We start from the raw sequence: 20,502 nt of genomic DNA, 5'->3' as shown, positions 1-20,502 counted from the left end.
CGCAGCCCTGTATCAGCAGAGATCGAGTCGACTAGATCATCCATTGTGAAGACATCATCAACATGACAGCCAGTGCCACAGTTTCCTCAAAATTATAATCACGATTATTAATCATGTTTATTCTATCAAAAGAGTAATGTAACTATGGCTATTTTGCAAGTTCTTTACCAACCTACACTTCACCCAAAAGGCCTGTAGGTGGCACAAAGACTTAAATTTAACAAACTATGATAACTTCGTTAGATGGTAAATCAATACAAAACATGGTTTTGGTGAGAGCTTTGTAATATGTATTCACATTAGATTTTAAAGCAACACAATTAGTTTGCATGGGACAAACCAGATTCAAATTGCCCGACAAATTAGTAAAGCAAAGAAAAATCATTTCTAGCTGATCAACATTATGAAAACTGGTAAAACCTTTAGGAACTTCAAAAGATTAAACAGCGAAATTCCTAATATTACTTCCAATATTTCCAAATTATGTTCATTTTCATAGAGCGGGCCAATATCGTGACGATTATTTAAAATCAATCGAGAGAAGCAGATATCGTTATCGTGATAAAATACGATTAATCATGCAGCCCTAATTTAATTTAATCTTGTTAATTTCATCAGTAATTTCCTACTTTCCTAGTAGGAAATTACTGATGAAACTATGGCTATTTTGCAAATTCTTTACCAACCTACACTTCACCCAAAAGGCCTGTAGGTGGCACAAAGACTTAAATTTGGTAAATCATTACAAAGCGCTCACCAAAACCATGTTTTGTATTATGTATTCACATTAGATTTTAAAGCAACACAATTTGTTTGCAATAAGAAATTCGTAATGCAAAGAAAAATAATTTCTAGCTGATCAACATTATGAAAACTGGTAAAACCTTTAGGAACTTCAAAAGATAAAACAGCGAAATTCCTAATATTACTTCCAATATTTCCAAATTATGTTCATTTTCATAGAGCGAGCCAATATCGTGACGATTATTTAAAATCAATCGAGAGAAGCAGATATCGTTATCGTGATAAAATACGATTAATCGTGCAGCCCTAATTTAATTTAATTTGACTTGACATTTGATATTCAACAGTGCTTTTGAACTGCCTGCATTGACACTATTCTTTAAAAGGAAAAATTATATACCAATTATCAATGTAAAGCTGCTTTGACACAATCTGCATTGTAAAAAGCGCTATATAAATGAAGGTGACTTGACTTGACCGTTCGTCCAATTTTCACAAATTTAACCATATCATCTTTAGACCATGCCGACAAAAGTTATGAATTTCAAGTCGATACGTAAAACCATTTTCGTATACCGGAGCAACGAATTTGAGGCATGAAGCAAAACCGACTCTTGAAGCTGTATCTCTGCAATGCTTTGGCATATTGACACCAAACTTTGCATGAGTTACTGTCACCTTACTTTGACCATACCACAACAATTGTCACAGCGCCACCTATTGATTGAAAGTGATGAATCATTGTGTGCCTTTGTGCTTGGCCTCGATAATTGCTGCTTGCAGCTGCTGCTATTATTAATAATAATAATAATAATAATAATATTATTATTATTATTATTATTCCTCATCCTCAACCCCTCACCATTTCTTAACATTTAGTATAATTATTTTTATTATTATTGTTATCATTACTAACTTGAATCTCTGTTAAGCCAGGAGAAATCTATACATATACATTGATTCTATGCAGAGATGCTGCAGAGTTCTCTTGGCCAAAGCTCATCTCAGATGGTCCAAAAGACAGTGGAAATGTGTGTGAAGCCACATTGGCATGTTTTTTGGGGGAAAATAAAATTTTTAAAAAAAAGACATTTCAGAGTTCCAAAGACGAAAGGGACCATCCAGACTTTCATCAGTGACAGGTGATCTGTCATGGTATAGGGGTGCATCAGTGCAAACGGCAAGGATGACTTGCATACGTGTGACTGACATTGAGGCATATATTGGGATTGTACAGAGACATATACTGCCATCAAGATGACATCTTTCCTAAGAAGTAAGACCTCATTCTGCATGTGCTACATCAGATCAGAGTGGTTTCATAGACACTCTACACTGTAGAGTGAATGTGCTTGACTGGCCTGCCTGCAGTCCAGATCTGTGTCTTCTTGAAAATGTATGGCCTCTCATGAAAAGAAGAATCAGACAACGATGACCACAGACTAGGGCTGGGCGATAAAACGATATGTATCACAACAGACACGTGATTGATATCAATAAAAAATGTGTTCGATAAAACGTACAATATTTTTTATTCTTCGTCGGAAGAAAACAGGTTGCGAAGCAAGTTTGGTTGCATTAACAAAGGCACTCGCTCTCTGGTAACCTAGCAACGTAGGGAGTGACACGCTAACAGCCAATCATGTAACCGTATCAATTTTGGTTGCGCCATATCTTTGTCTCGTGCTGGTCTGCTGGATTCCTCTTCGGCGACTGGTAAGCAGAAAATGAGTGCCGCAGCGAGCGAGGAAATTGTAAATAAAAGAGGAAATGTGTTCATTGTGACTTTAGACTAGGGTGACCACCTGACTACTGATCTGTTGCAGGACAGTAGATGTGATTTTGCAGGACACATGAGACATAAATTTACATTACTCTGTAAATATTGATTTACATTTGTTGGCAAACTTGGCATATGCGCCGATTAATGTTTCTGCCGGTGGGTGCCCACACTATAATGTTGCGCTTATGGCAACATTAAATCCTGGAGAGAAGACAATTCTAGATTCACGGCTGCACATGCAGGAGGACAAAAGTTTGAGCGCAGATGTGATATCCGAGCGTCCAGTTTTGTGCAAGGGAATCCGCCTGTGAGCTGAGAGACTGCTCGCGCATTTGATGTGCTCGACATTTTTCAATATAATAACGCCATAGAACCCGCATTAAATGAAATATTAACGTGAGAAGAAAGTCGTGATTTTTCGTGAAATTTCGCAATTTTGTATTGGTTAAAACAAAAATTAAAGACATAAATGCGGGACACTACTTAAGTCTTGTGGGACAAAGCTCCTAATTTTGGGACTGTCCCGCAAAATGCGGGACGAGTGGTCACCCTACTTTACTTATGTTTACATTTTAATTATTTGAGTTTTCCATGGTTGTTGACATTTCTGTCTTAATAACTGAGGGGATTATGATCAGAGGAAGGTTAAGTTTAAAATAAAAATGTAATATTTTTATCCTAGTCCTTATTTTAAATGGGTCATAAAAAATATAAATAATTATCGATATCAACCGATATGAAACACTGATATCGTGATACAGTTTTCAGCCATATCGCCCAGCCCTACCATAGACTGTTGAGCAGCTGTCTTGTATAGGGTGAGATTGGGCAAAAATTCCACTTGCAAAACTGCAACAATTATCCTCAATTACCAAATAATTAAAAAGTGTAATTAAAAGGAAAGATGATGTGACAGTGGCAAATATGCCTCTGTCCCCACTTTTTTTGGAGTGGGTTGCAGCTATTAAAATCAAAATTTGTTTATAATTCACAAACTCCAATCAAGTTGGTCAGTGAAAGCATTGAAAACCTTTTTGTAATTTTGTCAGTTAAATAAATGGTTCAAGAGGATTAACAAATCACAGATTCTTGATTTTATTGCATTTTACAAAATGTCCCAACTTTTCTTGAATTGGGGTTGCATTTTTATCTGCCATCAGATTATCCAAGACGTTGCTGCCATAACATGTTATGGGTTGCATCTTTTTTTGCACTTGACTGACATTCAGACACTATGAGCTTCATGCTTTCTAACCTTACATCCGCTTTTTTTTTTCTTTCATCCGCTTTTTTTTTTTTTGGCAATTATTCTGCTTATTATACATTTAAAACATAAGTTATACCAGTACCAGTTTATAATGAAATATCTGTTGTTTTGCAGATATTTGCTTTAATTTAAGCAAATATCTGAAGTTTGTTCACCCAAATCCCTGGAAAAAAAAAAAAAACATACATGCACAACTCCATTGCTGCCCCGAAAAACAAACTTCATCCACTGTTCCCTTAATGCTGGGTTCTTTGGGAAGCTGAAAAGGGTAATCTTTCCCTCACAACCAAAAACACACTCATTTGGTGACAGGAGCTGCGTCTCATTTCTGAGGCTACGTCCTTCGGATGTCGCATTTGAAGCTGAATACTCCATCAAGGATGTCATATTTAAGAAAAGTAACTAATAAAATTGACTGATATTCAATGTATTGATGGGCGTGCTCTTACTCTTGCTCTGGGTGATGTGTGTGTGCACGCTTCAGGGAGAAGTGTCTATAGAAAGAATTCCACTCTCTTTTGACATCATACAGGCTATACTCGAAAAATGAAACCTGTACCAAAACCGGAAGTAGTCATTTGGCACATAAATACTCCATCATGCGTCCAACTTATGCTAAACATGGCCAAAGTTTCAAAACACGAGTATCCAACTCTTCAACAGTGTAAGTAAGTAAGAATGCATGAAATAGCATTGAAATATGCACAGACCGATCGGTTCCAATTCCAAAGCATACGTAGCTGTCTGCTCCCTAATCGCTCTTGCGGTACTTTGATGTCAGACATACACCAATTAGTCTGTGCAGTGCCACTTCAAGTCCAACAAGCCTAATGATTCAATGGACCATTCAAAAAGAAAGCCATTTACTCTACTCCTGTATGAATCAGCTGTTCTATGTTGAATCAAATAATATATTTCTTGCTGAAGCTACTTTTTGTAATGTCCATTTGATACAATAATGACTATCATTTGGGAAAAAATTCTCAAATTTGATGTGCGAATAATTAAATCGCCACATCATGTAATCAATTAGATTTAAAAAAATTGATATATCTCAATTAGATGAAGTGCATCCAAACTCAACATGATGGGTGTTCGCGGTGTATGTCAGCTTGTGTTATCTCTGGCGAGGGAAGGACGGGGCGGCGTGAAGGACGGGGCGGCGTGAAGGACGGGGCGGCGTGAAGGACGGGGCGGCGTGAAGGCAGGGCTCGGGTAGACGATATAATCAGATTAGGGATGGGCATTTTTCCAAAATACTGTATTCGAATATTTGGGCTCGTAAAAAACGAATATTCGAATATTTGTTTATTTAAATGAGGTTAAACGAGAAAGACATTATTGTTTTATATTCATCAATATTTTGTAACCATTTCTGAACAAGCTTATGATTATGCAATATACACAACAAGCGTACATTATATCTTAAGGTTTTCTTTTAGTTCAAAGCATTAAACAATATGTGTAAACAGAAAATATTAAGAACAAAAGCATTTGACGTTAATCTCAAGCAGCGCGAGCGGGAAAAATACTAATAAAGCAGACAGCGCCAGTTATTGTACAAAACGTACATAATGCACTCGAGTCAGTATATGGTTATCGTGTTTATATGTTTCAGACATAGAGAGAAAAACAATAATATTATCCACATGCTCGGGTGAGAAAACCAAGTGGCAACCTCCCCCTTTCTCTCGTGAAGCCAATACGGAAGTAACTTAAACTGCGATTCATCGACTGGCCGGTAGGGACAGGCTCCAAAAGAGAGCAGAATCTCATAGAGTCCCATGTTAAATTGGCCAAGTTTATAGCAGAAAAAAAAACATGTTTACAAATTGGTTCAAATTGTGGTTTTGGTCTATACTGCTATTTTTGCCCTTCATGACAACTCTGAGGGGGGTGAATTTTTTTATAACTTATCCGTTTAAATTATATTAAGCCTTAAAGTTCTGCATAATTAAGGCCGTGGCCACTTGAGTGACAGGTCCATTGCGCTGCTGTCTGTGAGCCGTCATGTTACCTCAGCTGCCGCTGAATTTGGCATCTCAGCCGTTTTTGTGCTTTTTTTTCTCGATTATTTTATACAATTATAAAATATGGCTTGCTGCATAATATTCGAGATGTGTGTCGTAGATGTGCATGCATGGGGAAGAGACACAGAACACACGTTGTTGGATCGTGGCATTGGCTGAAAGTTGATTGCGAGATTTAAGTTACTACAATGACAATACCAGGAGGATATACAACTCTGACAGCACTGCTTAGATATTATAACTAAAACTGCTGCACTATTTTGAAAAAAATATACTTTGGACACAGGCTCATTTGTTTGTTAGATACGATCGCTGCTCAGATTGCATCCTTTCTTGAAGAACGATGACAGAGAGCAGATCATTCAGAAGAAATGTGAATTTTTTTTTCTGTTTTGCAATGGACATTTATATTTTACCCAAGTGCCACAGATTGGATTCATCTCGCGATCTCTATTATAAAGGTATGAAGTCCCATTTGATGTTCCATGTTGTTATTTGCACACCCAACACAAATTACTGGTGTTGGAGCATCTATATCTTAAAAAAACACCTTAAATTGACAGTAAACCTTTAGAACTTTCTGATGTTAAAACTTATCTTTATTAATAATTTAGATAGTATCTAGATAGATAGCTCCTTTGCTTGCTAATGTGGTCACGTCGAGCTAGGCGGGCGTGATTTCAGCAACCAATCACATCAGCTCAAACCACCTCCCTGCCTCTTTGCCCATTTTCAGTTATCCGGGAGTGACGTGCGGTGACGCGCAGCTAAGATGGCCGCGTCCTCATTTTCGCTTCAAAACTGCTGTTCAGAACTCTATGGGTGATGTCACGGACGCTACGTCCATATTTTTTTTACAGTCTATGGAGAAAACGAGCCGTGCTGACAGAAGCCTAACGTTACATAACTGTGTGCTAAGCTAAGTTTCTAACAGTAACACTTTGTTTTCTCTTCGTAAATATATCTCCCTCAACGAAAATTAAAGGAAACATGTGTCTCAAAATAATTTTGCTATCAGATAAGTTATCATCTTGGCTCACTTGGGGATAACTTGCAGTTGTTGTGATGCAGTGATGGACAGCTGTCTTTCCTCACACGACGGGTATTTAGATTTCATGTGCTTTCTCATTATGGTGTTGATATTATGATAACTCAGTTTAATTAATTAATTTGATCAAAAGTAATTCCATTTTGTAAGATCATTTTCACCTAAGTAATTCCAAACTTTGCGAGGCAGACGACAACATTATGTGACGATCAAATAAAATAAACTTGTTCCAAGGCACGCTCCACAGCACCACCCGGTGCATTTAGCTATAACTGCGAGTTTTAGTGCTTAGGATTTATCATGGATTTACTGCATTTACGGCCAGCAAAGCAACATAGTAAAATTCGAATAGTATTTTTATTTTCCGAATATTAATTACAGAACGAATATTCAAATATTCGACTATTTGTGCACATCCCTAAATCAGATATTATGATATTTAAGGCGATTATCGATAAAATATTTTTGACATATCTCCCAGCCCAACATGAGAAGGGCAATTTGTTATTTATTGTTATTATTGATATTTTGTTGCATAATTTTGCTACATGGGTAGCCCTTAACCAGTAACACGCTTCCCAAACTGATATTTCTGCTTGGAAGTGAGTTAGGTAACAATATTAAATATTCTCTAGATAAATATTTTCAATAAAATTTAACATATAATTTTCCTATAGATATGGGTTATGACTTGGTGTGTGCCAAATATGGTGTCGTTACCAGAGATTTTAAGGTATGGTTGCTAGGTTATTAAGGCCCGAGCACCGATGGTGTGAGGACCCTATTGTAATTGCTTGGTCAATTATTATTATTCTGCGAAACTAATCATATTTTTGAGGGCCTAAACATGCTGGAAAACTCATGAAACTTTGCACACATCAAGTGGAGAAAATTTAAGTCTGATATGGTTTTGGATATGGTGTGGCAAAATGGCTCGATAGCACCACCTACAAAATTTCAACAAAGTGCCCCTCGCGCTACATTTCACATACAGGTATGAAATTCGGTAGACACATGTAACAACCCAATACCTACAAAAAAAGTCCCTGGGTGCAAAATCAGAAAACCCAACAAGAAGTGAGATATTTTGAATTTTCTCTGCAAAATGTGCAGTTTTTGCCATATCCAGACTTTAACGAACTCCTAGAGATTTTATCAGATAAACATCATATTTGGTCAGTCTAATCTTAAGGCCTTAATGATGATAAATTGCAAAGATCTTGAGTTTACGTTGAAGGGCGTGTCCGTGGCAGCCTGACAAAGTCTGATGTTTCACCATTAAACAGGAAGCTGTTGTAAATCAGGCATACAATGTCCGATCTGCCCCAAACTTCACATGTGTGATAAGAGTCCTGGCCTGAAGACATCTACATGCAAATATTCAGTTAGTCATAGCGCCACCTGTTGGCATCAGGAAATGACATGCTTTACACTGTAATGAACTTACAGAAACACATTTAAATATGCCATGAAGTACCAAACATGCTAGAAACATGTTAAATAATGCAACACTTGGCTCAATGCTAATGTATGCGATTAACGTCACAAAACAGGAAGTGGCTGTAACTCAGGCATACAATGTCTGATCTGCCCCAAACTTCCCCTGTTTGATAAGAAACCTGCCCTGAACATATCTACATGACAATATTCAGTTATTGTAATAGTGCCACCCATTGGCAACAGGAAATGACGTGTTTAACAAAGTGATGCACTACTAGCAACATACTAAAATATGCAACCGAGTACTAAACATGCTACAAACTTCCCAAAACATGCTAGCAACACCTAGCTGAGTGTTAAAGCATGCTATTATCGTCATGAAATAGGAAGTTGTTGTAACTCGAGCATACAATGTCCAATCTGCCTCAAACTTTACATGTTTGATAAGTGCCCTGACCTGAAGACATCTACATGCCAAAATTTAGTTATAGTCATAGCGCCACCAGCTGGTAGCAGGAAGTGTAGCAAATAAAAAATGACTGGCGTAGTACTCCTTTATTTATATACTTAAATGCATATTGCCCACCGTGCTCTGTTTTCCTAAAGCCACTGGGTGGCGGTGACATGGGTGTGAGGGCCCTTTCATCGTTGCTTGCAGCTTTAATTGTGTTTTAGAACCTTCAGAAAACTTTTTGGGCCAGTTGTTGCCTAATAGTTAGAGACTCAGACTTGAATCCCAAAGGTCCCGACTTCGAGTCTCAGTACTGAAAAATGTAAGTGGGGGGAGTGAATTAACAGCACTCTCAAAGTGCATAGTCCACTCCATGACTGCATGACACTCTTTATATTCAATACTGTAAAGCTGCTTGCTTTAAAGCATGCACATCTGTTGTATAAAGTTATATAAAAATAAATGTGCCTTCACTGGAGTGCTGAATTGCAGAGCTTGTGCAAACACATCCACATCGCTAAGATCAGAAGTTTTCTTGCTGCCGTTTTCTAACCACTGTTATTTTTGTTGTGTTTATTTTGTTATTGAGAGGAAAGTGTGTACTACGCATTTACATGTTATATCGAAATGCCACTCTCAGCAGCACGGATGGCGTTGGGATGTTAAGTGATCTCTCAGATTCAATGGGCCTCATTTATAAAGCGTGCATATGCACAGATTTGATCTTAAGAGTGTATGTACGCTAAAATCCACGCCAAAGTTTATATTTATAAAAACAGTCTTTGACATGGAAAAGTGCTTACCGCCATGTCAGGGTCTGAGCAGATGTATGCACTTTTCCTTGTGGCAAAGTCGGAGTACAGCAGGTATTTGGAAATCTATAAACAGCAGCAATATAGTAATAATAATAATAATTATTATTATTATGATTATTATTATTATTATTATTGTAAGACTTTATTTTCCTGCTCAGACAAAAACTTAGATCAAGTGCCCAAGTACTGCAAATCCCGGGGAGAGTATCTCTGTGCGGCATTGGGTCCCTGATGAACGAATAATTTAAAGTATGGGATAGCCAGAATCCTCAAATATCTAAATTAATACATAACCAATGATTAATTTCTAATTGGAAACACAACCTACGTTTTAAAAATAGCCTGAAAAAAATAACTTTACAAAATCAATCAATTAAGAATACACTAGGCTACTTTTCAAAAGAAAACGTATTGCCTGCATGGTTTTTCAAAACCTTGTTAGCATAATTACACAGCATTCACTGCAAAAAACGCTTTTCTTACATAGCTAGAGGTTTGGGTTTTTTTTCTAGTCCAAATATCTAAAATTTTTAAATCAAGAAGCATTTTACAAGTAAAAAAATATGGTCTTGTTTTCAGAAAAAAAATAAGTCAAAATTAAGTTTTTTGAGTTTTTCCTTAAAAAATGCAAAAGAGGGTAAGCAAAATAATCTTATTTCAAACCAAAAACAAGATTGCTTACCCCATTGGCAGATTATTTTGCTTGTTTTAAGGAAATTTTGACTTTTTTTCCTGAAAACAAGACAATATTTTTTACTTGTCTAGAAAATGCTTCTTGGTTTAAAGGTGCCCTAGAATTGAAAATTGAATTTACCTATATGTACGCCCCCAACTTTTGCATATGCCAGCCCATGTTCAAGGCATTAGACAAGCCAGTATTAACATCTGGAGCTGCACAGCCGAATCAACAGACTTTATGCAAGCAAGCAAGCAAGGACAATAGCAAAAAATGGCAGATGGAGCAATAATAACTGACATGATCCATGATATCATGATATTTTTAGTGATATTTGTAAATTGTCTTTCTAAATGTTTCATTAGCATGTTGCTAATTTACTGTTAAATGTGGTTAAAGTTACCATTGTTTCTTACTGTATTCACGGAGACCAAAGCCATGTCGTTATTTTCATTATTAAATCCCTGAGGTCTGAAAATGCGCCGGCGCGTTTTCAGGTTTTTTTTCACATTGCAGCAAACCAGACTTAAAATACTGGGTCATTTTTTGTCATAGAGACATAAGTAATATATCAATTGAAACTATAGAATCTCTTCTTTTATTTGTATACACTCAGAGTAAAAACAAAATGTTGTGCTTTTTGCAAAATAAAGAAAACTAAAATGATGTATGATCCGTCCTTTCCCTCTGAACAAAGTTTAATCTGATAGTTCTCAGATAATGAACTATAACTTAGTGAATACTAATCACAAAAAAATTAGACTTATGTCTAAAAAAAAACATTGAAATGTAAGGTTTAATCATGTAAGTCAAATCGAAAACAAAAATTCTGTGTTTATGTAATCTGTATGAAAAGAGAGATGTCAGAAATCCGTGATTCAGCTCATTATCTGCTAATGCGGCCACGCCCACGGAGCCAGTGCTATTCAGAGGCAAATTCAGAGGCAATACATGCATACATCGTCTCAATCGTATATTTATTGTCTTGAAAAAAGTGTTTATCTGGATGTTAAAGCCATGGTTAGCAAACTCTGGAAGACATGCAGTTAGTTCCTGGTTCTTCTTCTTTAGAATAATTTGTGGACTAAATGTGCACAGAGAGTGTACTCCGGCTGCAAGTATGAATTGAAAACACCATTCCTGAAATGTCCTCCTCTTCTTTAGAATAATTTGTGGGCTAAATGTGCACAGAGAGTGTACTCCGGCTGCAAGTATGAATTGAAAACACAGAATCCAGCGCTCATAGTGATAATGAATATAGAATAAATATAACTCCTCTGTATAGAAAATTGACAAACATGAGAATCCATCAATATTTCTCCAAATGTGAATGCTTTTAAATTAAAAACCTATATTCAGACTGTTTGCATTACAGTAATACATTATATTTTAAAGAATATAATAGAATACCATTATTTTAAATTGAGCTGACAGCCTACCTGACTGAAAGGCCTCATTAATATGCAGCACCATTAGAGGTTCTTTATGCGATTCTTTTGTCTTCTCAGCTGTAAATCACCCATTATTCATGATGATTCATGCCTCCACGCATACGGTGTTTCTTGACAAAAAGTGTCTTACAAAAACTAGATCAATATATTGTTTTATATGAACAAGTAGGCATTATAATGTTTTACATAATTTTGAAGCAAAAACTCTAGCCTACAACCCCTAATACCCAGAAGTCTTGTAAACACCGATTTAATATATATTGTTGGCCTTATTTCAGTGACTTAATTTTTTTTTTTTTTTTTTTCTTCAATAACCATGCATAAACGTTATTCCTTCAAAAACACAAACATGTGCATACATGTTCCTCACATATTATGGTAGCCTAGTTTGTGCTGAATGCAGTGTAATGACACCTTTGTCATTGATATGTTTATGAACAACTGAAAAAAAGCACAAATGTCAGGGCATGTCAAAACTTCTCCAGGCCCCAAATCAGCCTCAGACTCCAGAGGGTTAAACCGACTGCAAGTATAATTCATAAACAACTTCATTCTTTATAAATCTCTCCATCAGTGTGTAATGTTAGCTTTAGACCCCGTTAGCCACGGAACACTATCAAATTCATTCAGAATCAAATGTAAACATCCAAATAAATACTATGCTTACATGATCTGATATGCTGCATGTCGAACACTTTGTAAAGATCCATTTTGAGGGTTATATTAGCTGTGTGAACTTTGTTTATGCAATGCATTATAGAGTTGCGAGCTAGGGGGCGGGGAGTGAGAGCATTTAAAGGGGACACGCACAGAATCGTGCCCCCGGAGCCCCGGAGCTTGCGCTTGCCTTAAACAGCATAAACAAAGTTCACACAGCTAATACAACCCTCAAAATGGATATTTACAAAGTGTTCGTCATGCAGCATGTCTAATCGCATAAGTATGGTATTTATTTGGATGTTTACATTTGATTCTGAATGAGTTTGATAGTAGCTAAAGCTAACATTACACACCGTTGGAGAGATTTATAAAGAATGAAGTTGTGTTTTTGAATTATACAGACTGCGGTACTCGTACTGGGTGCTTAAAAAAATGGTATCGGTGCATCCCTAGATTTTAGCATAGCTTATTTTGCAAACACGAATGACACAAATCTTGGACGTTAACAAATAAATAAATAAATGTTGATGCAATGTTTTTGATAATCAATACAGTATCACCAAGCATAATACTGTGATATTCATGTGTATCAATATTTTCTTAAACCCCTACCCCAGATGTGTTTGAGAACTTGCAAGCCTTAGTGGAAGAGTTAGGTAACATCTCACAGCAAGAATTGGTCAATCTTGTACAGGCCATGAGGATGAGATGCACTGTAGTAATTAAAACAGCTGGCAGCTACACCAGATACAGACTGTTACTTTAGATTTTGAAAGTGAGAGGAAGTTTCTTTTGCCGAGTATAAATACATAAACATAAGTCATACCTTTTCATCAGCTGGTGCCTTTTTCTTTTTCTTTTTTTTGTTTGACTTCTCATACTACAACAAAGAAAATTAAACAGAAAACAACAGAATTGAAAAAAAATGAAAAGAATGAAGATTAAGTTAAAGCTGCAGTCTGGCATTTTTCCTCTGTCGCCATCTCTGTTGATTAAATCTAACAATCGCTTAATTTGATCACACCAAACCGTGCAAATTATTATTACTGTTATACTTTGTTCCCAAATTGTTAATGTTAACAACATCAGCATTGTGTGACTGTGTATTTAGTGTGTATTAGCGTTACCTGAAGACTTCAATTTCTGTAGTGACTCCGAAGTCCGAAGTCTTTTGCTTTTGACTACGGGTGAAGTTGTCACTGATCATTGTCATTTGGATCTTTCTGAATTACAATCCACCATCAAAATGATACATTTAATTATTTTAGCTGCTGTGAGAAACTGGTCATTGTAATTTGGATCTTTCTGTATTACAATCCACCAACAAAACGATACGTTTAATTATTTTAGCTGCTGTGAGAAAAGGCTATAAATGACGCGCTACAAGCTGCATCCTCACATGATAAAGCCAAGTAGCTGGGACTCCTTCCATTGTTTACAGACGTGACATAATGATGCAAAGATGAACTGCTGCATGCTCGAATTTATAAAACATTATTACAAGCTTACCATTGTGAATCGAGCTAAGATAAGGAGATAGTTTTGAACACTGGCTGGATAAGTACTTGCTCAAATTGATTTTGGATAATTAACGAAAAAAAGTTCCGGACTGCAGCTTTAAAATGCATTGTCAAATGTTCTCATTTTATTTTACAAAACTCTCTTGAACAAGTCACGGTTATACGTTTTATGTTCGTCGATGATGATGATGATGATGGTGATGTATGAAGGTTCTACACACCTTCACAGCATCTTTCTCCAGTGGAGCTCCTTGTTGTCTTTCATTGATTCCCTCTGCCGGCTCCTCATCTGACGGACATACATCCACATCAGGCTCACCTATCTGACACACAACGACAACATTACAGACTTTGTATCTGACATGACAGCAGCATTATGATTCATGACACTGACACACAGCATTATAAATATTCAATGATCTATGGGCAGCAGACATAAAATTATGCTACAATTGAACAAATGTTATCTGATACAGTGCTGTACAGTGCGACGTCACATGCTGCGAAAAAAAATGGTCTGTGCAGATTACTCTACTTGGGTACCAAGTCGGTACTGAAATTGTAAAAATGTGACGATACCAGCATTTCCCCCTAGCACAGAGCGCTTACACTGATACACCCGGTACTTTTGACAATACTAGTGTGATACAGTTTTGCATGTATGTGAGACAAAGCCGCTTGTTTGTGTGAAGTGGTCAGAGTGGCTCGATCGGTTCGCACTTCACAGTAAATGCTACTCATCTCGACAAGTTTTGAGTCACTTATAACGTGCGTTTGAAAAACATGTAATGACAGTCATCTACAAACCTCGTCCAACTTAAGGGAACATTTAATTAAGTTTTTACACTTCATATCGCCAGTCAAGTGTTTAAAATAACCTTCTTAAAACATGCATAAAAAAGGCATTTTCCCTTATAAATTCAAACACACTTTCACTTAAACCTTAGGCTGCCTTCACATGCTATCGGAAATTTCCTACTTCCCACTTCTGAAGCTGTGATTACAAGCTTGTTGCTTTATTGTCAGGAAGAACAGGAATCATGGAGGACACCAGGTGTATTCTTCACCTCACTACACATGCGCCCCCTCACCTCTGGTCGACCCCACCACCCAGCCCCGAAGTATTACGATATGGGGAGTGGATGGGTATAGACATTCAAATACATGGGGTGCTTCTCATTTCTTATTTGTGCATCCACGTTTCCTTTCCTCACATCTCAGCTCCAGACCCCATAGGATGTGAGAGGAGGATCAAAGAAAAGGACAACAGAGGAATTGAAACAAGGAAGCATCAATTTGAGTATTGAGAAGCAACCATGGATTAAAAAACAAATAGTTTGCATTTCTAATCGTTCACAGCAAAAATATTTTTTCATTCAGGATCCAAAGCGAAATAAGAATGGAATAGCATTCACTTTATAATGAATTATAATAATCTTTGCGAAATATCTAATAATCTTTGAAAATAACAAAAAAAGTCAATCACTGATTTTTTTTTTCTTTTACCAGACAGATGCAGTTGTAACCTAAACTTATTATTTGTGTAGCTATTTAACATTTTTTAAATGGTCTACAGCGATAGAGCCATCAACACAGGAGTGTGGGCGGCATGCCTTCAATTGCAGATGCCATCTTTAGTCTAGTCAAGTCATCTTCATTTATATAGCGCTTTTCACAAATTATTTCAAAGCAGCTTCACAGTGACAATAGTAAAATTCTTATCGAGCAAAAGCTGGTTTTTGATTGAAGCACTTCAGTTGTAAAAATTGTTTATTACTTTAGGGGCCGCTTAAATTACACATTTCCTACTGGAAACTGAATACCTTTAATGCATTCTTGCGTTCATTTATGCGTTTAGTCTATAGGTTTGCGTGTTTAAGGGTGTGAAAAAAAAAAAAAAAAAAAGTGATATTTGCCAAATTACTTTACTGATCCGCATAATACAGAAAAATTAGTAGTGTCAGAGTGTGTCTGCTTCCCGAACAGTGATAGGAAGACTGTTCCAAAAATGTAGGTGCTAAATAGGAAAAGGATCTACCCCCTGCAGTTGATTTTGATATTCTAGGTATTATCAACTGTCCAGAATTCTGAGACCGCAATACATGTGAAGGACTATAATGCATTAAGAGCTCGCTCAGGTACTGGGGATATTGCGTAGCTTGTCAGTGAACTACGGCTCTGTCTACTTAAACATTTTTATATTTTAATATGGACTACAACATGCCCTATAATGATTCAAAATGTTCTGATTATTTGTTATTGTTCAGTAAAACTTAGTGAAACAGGGCTTCATTATTTAACATGTTAATTTGTTATTACCAAACTGACAATGAAAAATGCTTTTATTTTATAGCATTTAATAGCATTTAAAATAGCATATATTAATCTTAATGTTAATTTTTAGTTAATGTTTAAAAACATTACTAAAAACAAAAGTTGTATTTAATGGACCTAAAACTAACAATGATCAGTTATATTTTTTTTTAACTAACATAAAAAAATACCTTCTGTAACAAAATTAGCTGTTGCTCATTCTTAATCTTAGTTAATGCATTAACTAACGTTAAATAATGAGACCTTGTTGTAAAGTGCTACCTGTTTTTCTTTATAATTCTTTTGTACTTTAATCTGTTTGAAACATTTTACTTTAGAATTTGTGTATTGTTATTGTATTTAAATGTTCAGTTATTTTTGTTTAAGAGATCTTAAACCTGATATAGTATGACAACACTTTTTTTGCAACTTATTTCAATACCGTAATAAAAGCTTAAGCAATTATCACAACATGTAAATTTGATACCATCACATGCCTAGACACAGCTGTTGTCATCTGTACAAAGAAAACACTTTTGTACATTGTTGTTATGTAAATGTACCCTTCACTGTAAGCACAGCTGTCAATCATGATGTTACACCCCATTTTATAGCATCAAAAATAACAAAAACCAAACTTATTGGAAAAACGAACACTTGAACACACGTCAGCATGATGATAACTACCTAAAATTACAGAAACCATCTTTGGAAAATGGAATATTTTAAAATATTTTAAGTGTCATTTGATTTTTTTTAACAACTTTAACAACACTGCAGGCTTCCACCAAGGGGCGATCAAAATTCTTTAACCTCACTTTTCAGGACTTGTGTGGCACACTTGGAAAAAATTAATGAAGAACACCAGTCACAGGGTTTAAAGTTTGTGGCCCGCCCATCTCGAAAATCAAAATTATCCCCGAACTTCCCGGTGGTAAATACGACTTGACAGGGCGTTGATTACCAATTTTTAACTAGGAAACTCATGTACATTACGTTGAAGTTTCACGTTATTTGTGAACTACAAGCATGAAGCAATATGTGTTGACAAAAACTAAATCATACACCTCTTCATAATTACTATGGTATTTTGGATATTTACCATATGGTACCAAGCAGCTTTTAGACTAATATCCTGGTAGTACCATGCCTGATTAAAGTACCATGTAAATATCATGTATAGTAATCATTCAATACAGTATCAAAGTACCATAGTAATATCTGATCCCACCTCTGCACCATGACAGTCACACATGCCAAATGTTACCAGCTCAAATATGTTGCTGATTTTCTTCTGCTTATGGGCTGTTTGTGTGTTAATCTTCATCTGCTCGTCTTCATCTTTGTCATCTTCATCAGTAAGTTTGAGCACGTGTAAAGCGGCCTGAGCGCGCTGCTCGCCCTTCAGCCTACGCAGAGCACGACTCGACATAATGGACGTCCAATCAACTGATCAGAAATCAAATAATAATCTCGCGTCGAGCCTAAATGTCCCACAAACTTGCGGATGTTCAAGAGTAGATTCTATAGACATATAGGAAACACGCCACCTTAAACGGAAGTGGGTGTATTCAAAATAGCCGACCCGGATGTTTTTTTATACACATGTGTCAAGGTGTCAACCTGACATAGGCTGCGTTCCACTCCAGTTTTAGACACGCACTCGCAAACTTCCCTAAATACTTCCCCTCAGGGGAATCCCTGCCGCCATTTTGAAGTGTGTTCCACTTCGTGAAGTGGACGAGGGAAGTTTATATGGACAGACCCTCATCCCCTCGATTTTGACCAAGGGAGCGAGTCTACTCTGATGTACACGCGCAGCTCTATATCCCACAATTCAACTAGATTTTGACGTCACAGCAGATCGCGCTTAACTGAAGTGTATGATATATTAATTCTTTTGAGAATTATTCGCATAATAGTGTATAATATTTATATATAGTGTATAATAGTTGTAGCTACCTTATATATTCACAGTCAAAGTTTATAGGCTACTATTGATATTTTGCTTTATTTGTGTAGGCCTAATTTTATTTTTCAACAGCTCATACACCTATTTTATATATTTTCTCCAGCAACTTTTATGCAACATTCAGTGTGCTTACAACAAATTCATAAGTACAAAAGGGGTTTAAATAATAAATCACCTCCATAGTGAATAAGTTGTTTGCACATGACGTCATTGCTGCACGCGAGTGATTTTTCTATATAGGAATCCTATCAAAAACTCAAAATTCGTGTGTTTTGTGTCATTTATGGTTCCTCAAATCGATTAAACCGAGAACCCACAATGAGCTTTTATCATTTACATAACTTATATCGTTTTTTAACTTTAAAAGTTGTCACCTTTTATAGCGTTTTGTATGGAAGTAAATTAATGGCAAATGTTTTTGAAATAAAAAGCTTGTTGAATTGCACTAATTGAAAAAAAAAATGCATTATATTAACTGTGCTTTTATTTTGATGCATTTTATTTTTAAGGCATGCATTTTTATGGGCTGAAATTCAACATGGTCGTAAATTTAAGCTGTGAATATTTCAATTCAAAACATTTCACACACATTTTCATTATTAAAAATTCAATAATTTATATTCACCTTTTAGATTTATCTTCCAAAATATTCATTCTGTTTAAAAATACAACCTATAATATTCAACTGGCAATTTTCGGTCCAGTTTATTTCACTTTAAAAATTTGCTTTCACAAATTCAGTGGTTCAAAATCGGCAGAAAATTCAACATTTCACATCCGGGAACTGCAGGAAAAGCAGTAGAGTGCCGATGCATGATCTCCATCTGCTGTTAGTCGGCTTCACCAGCACTTGCCGCTAGTGGCTGTTCATGATGACCAGAGCAACAGCTAGTAAGTCATTCATTCATAAAAACGCATTTGAAGAAATAGAGCAAGCCATAAGTGAATGTGTGATGATTTTCAGGGCCAGTATAAATGCAAATAAAAGCTGACAAAGACACAAAAGCTGCATTTATGTTTAATTCAGTGTCTTTACGGCTACTTTCCCTGTGTAGGGTACATGTAAGCAGCTTTCTCTCCAGTGAACGAGATTATAATGTTATTCTCCAATGCTGATGTACAGATCAAACGTTAAATCTGAGATAGTCATATATTTCTCTCAGTTGTTTAGTTTCCTTAACTTTATATCGCGGTGCTGTGTTACTAGGGTTAACGATTTCCCTGTATTTTTACAGTACAGTAATGGCAGCACTGTTGCCAGCAATGTACTGTATTTTGCTTTGACAGCAATGTACTGTAAGGCAATTTTACAGTATAAAGAACAGTACTGTATAACTACTTTACAGTATTTTGTAATTTGATGTTTTTACTGTATCTTATTATACTGTAATGTATATATTGATATTTTACTGTTAAATATTACTTATAATCATTGATAATAATGATAAAATATATAATTATATAATACATACCCAGCTAACAAACGACATAACAGTTATGTAATGTATTCGTACTTTTTGGTCATTTCATGACTTACTGACAACGTAACTACGACGTCGCACGCCAGTAATTTCATTACCTTCAGATTACCATCTCACAACGTCGTCAGTACGATAGCCTAACGTTATAAGATTACCAAGAACGTTCCAGATACGTACTGAATTCGTAATATATTGGTAATTCCATGACTTACTAGTAACATAACTACAACGTTGTATGCCTGTAATATTATTACCATTAAATTACCATATCACAACGTCGTCGGTACGATCTCCTAACGTTATAAGAAAACCAAGGACGTTCCAGATACGTATTCTATTCATAATATAATGGTCATTCCATAACTGACTGGCAACGTAACAGCAACGTCATGTGCTTGTAATTTCATTACCATCATTTACACGTTCTTTATACGTTATTATTACCAGAGTTTGCTATTTAAAAAGTGTAATTAAACATCAGACACAAGACTGAAATTTCCCTGAAGAAAAAAATTGTTTCTTTTCACCAATTCAGAATATGGATGACTCATAGACTGTAAAAAAATATGGACATAGTGTCCGTGACGTCACCCGTAGATTTCTGAAGAGCAGTTTTGTATGGAACGCTAACGGGGCCAAATGTGTATGAAACGTCTGAAACTGACGTGTTAACACGTAATTACGTCTTAACGCGTAATTTATGTGTTAACACGTAATGATGCGTTAACGCGCAATTACGTGTTACTGCGTAAATTACGTGTTAACGCGTAATGATGCGTTAACGCGCAATTACGTGTTAACGCGTAAATTACGTGTTAACGCGTAAATTACGTGTTAACGCGTCAGTTTCA

At 36.1% G+C, this 20,502-nt stretch overlaps 1 protein-coding gene across 1 annotated transcript in view; it reads right to left on the bottom strand.

Moving 5' to 3' along the window:
- Positions 1–17,812, bottom strand: part of tcf25 (transcription factor 25 (basic helix-loop-helix)) — a 283,651-nt gene extending 265,839 nt beyond the window's left edge. The window contains exons 1-3 of the mRNA XM_067389839.1: positions 17,466–17,812; positions 14,107–14,208; positions 13,192–13,245 (exon numbers count right to left, since the gene is read on the bottom strand). Of these exons, the coding sequence (XP_067245940.1) occupies positions 13,192–13,245; positions 14,107–14,208; positions 17,466–17,630 (321 nt within the window). The 5' untranslated portion in view covers positions 17,631–17,812. The remainder of the gene's footprint in view (positions 1–13,191; positions 13,246–14,106; positions 14,209–17,465) is intronic.
- Positions 17,813–20,502: the final 2,690 nt, after the last annotated feature.

This window comes from Chanodichthys erythropterus, chromosome 7, assembly GCF_024489055.1.
Source record: "Chanodichthys erythropterus isolate Z2021 chromosome 7, ASM2448905v1, whole genome shotgun sequence".
NCBI classification, from domain to species: Eukaryota; Metazoa; Chordata; class Actinopteri; order Cypriniformes; family Xenocyprididae; genus Chanodichthys; species Chanodichthys erythropterus.
The sequence above is the reverse complement of the archived record's forward strand: the minus strand, read 5'-3'. Positions and strand labels throughout refer to the sequence as shown.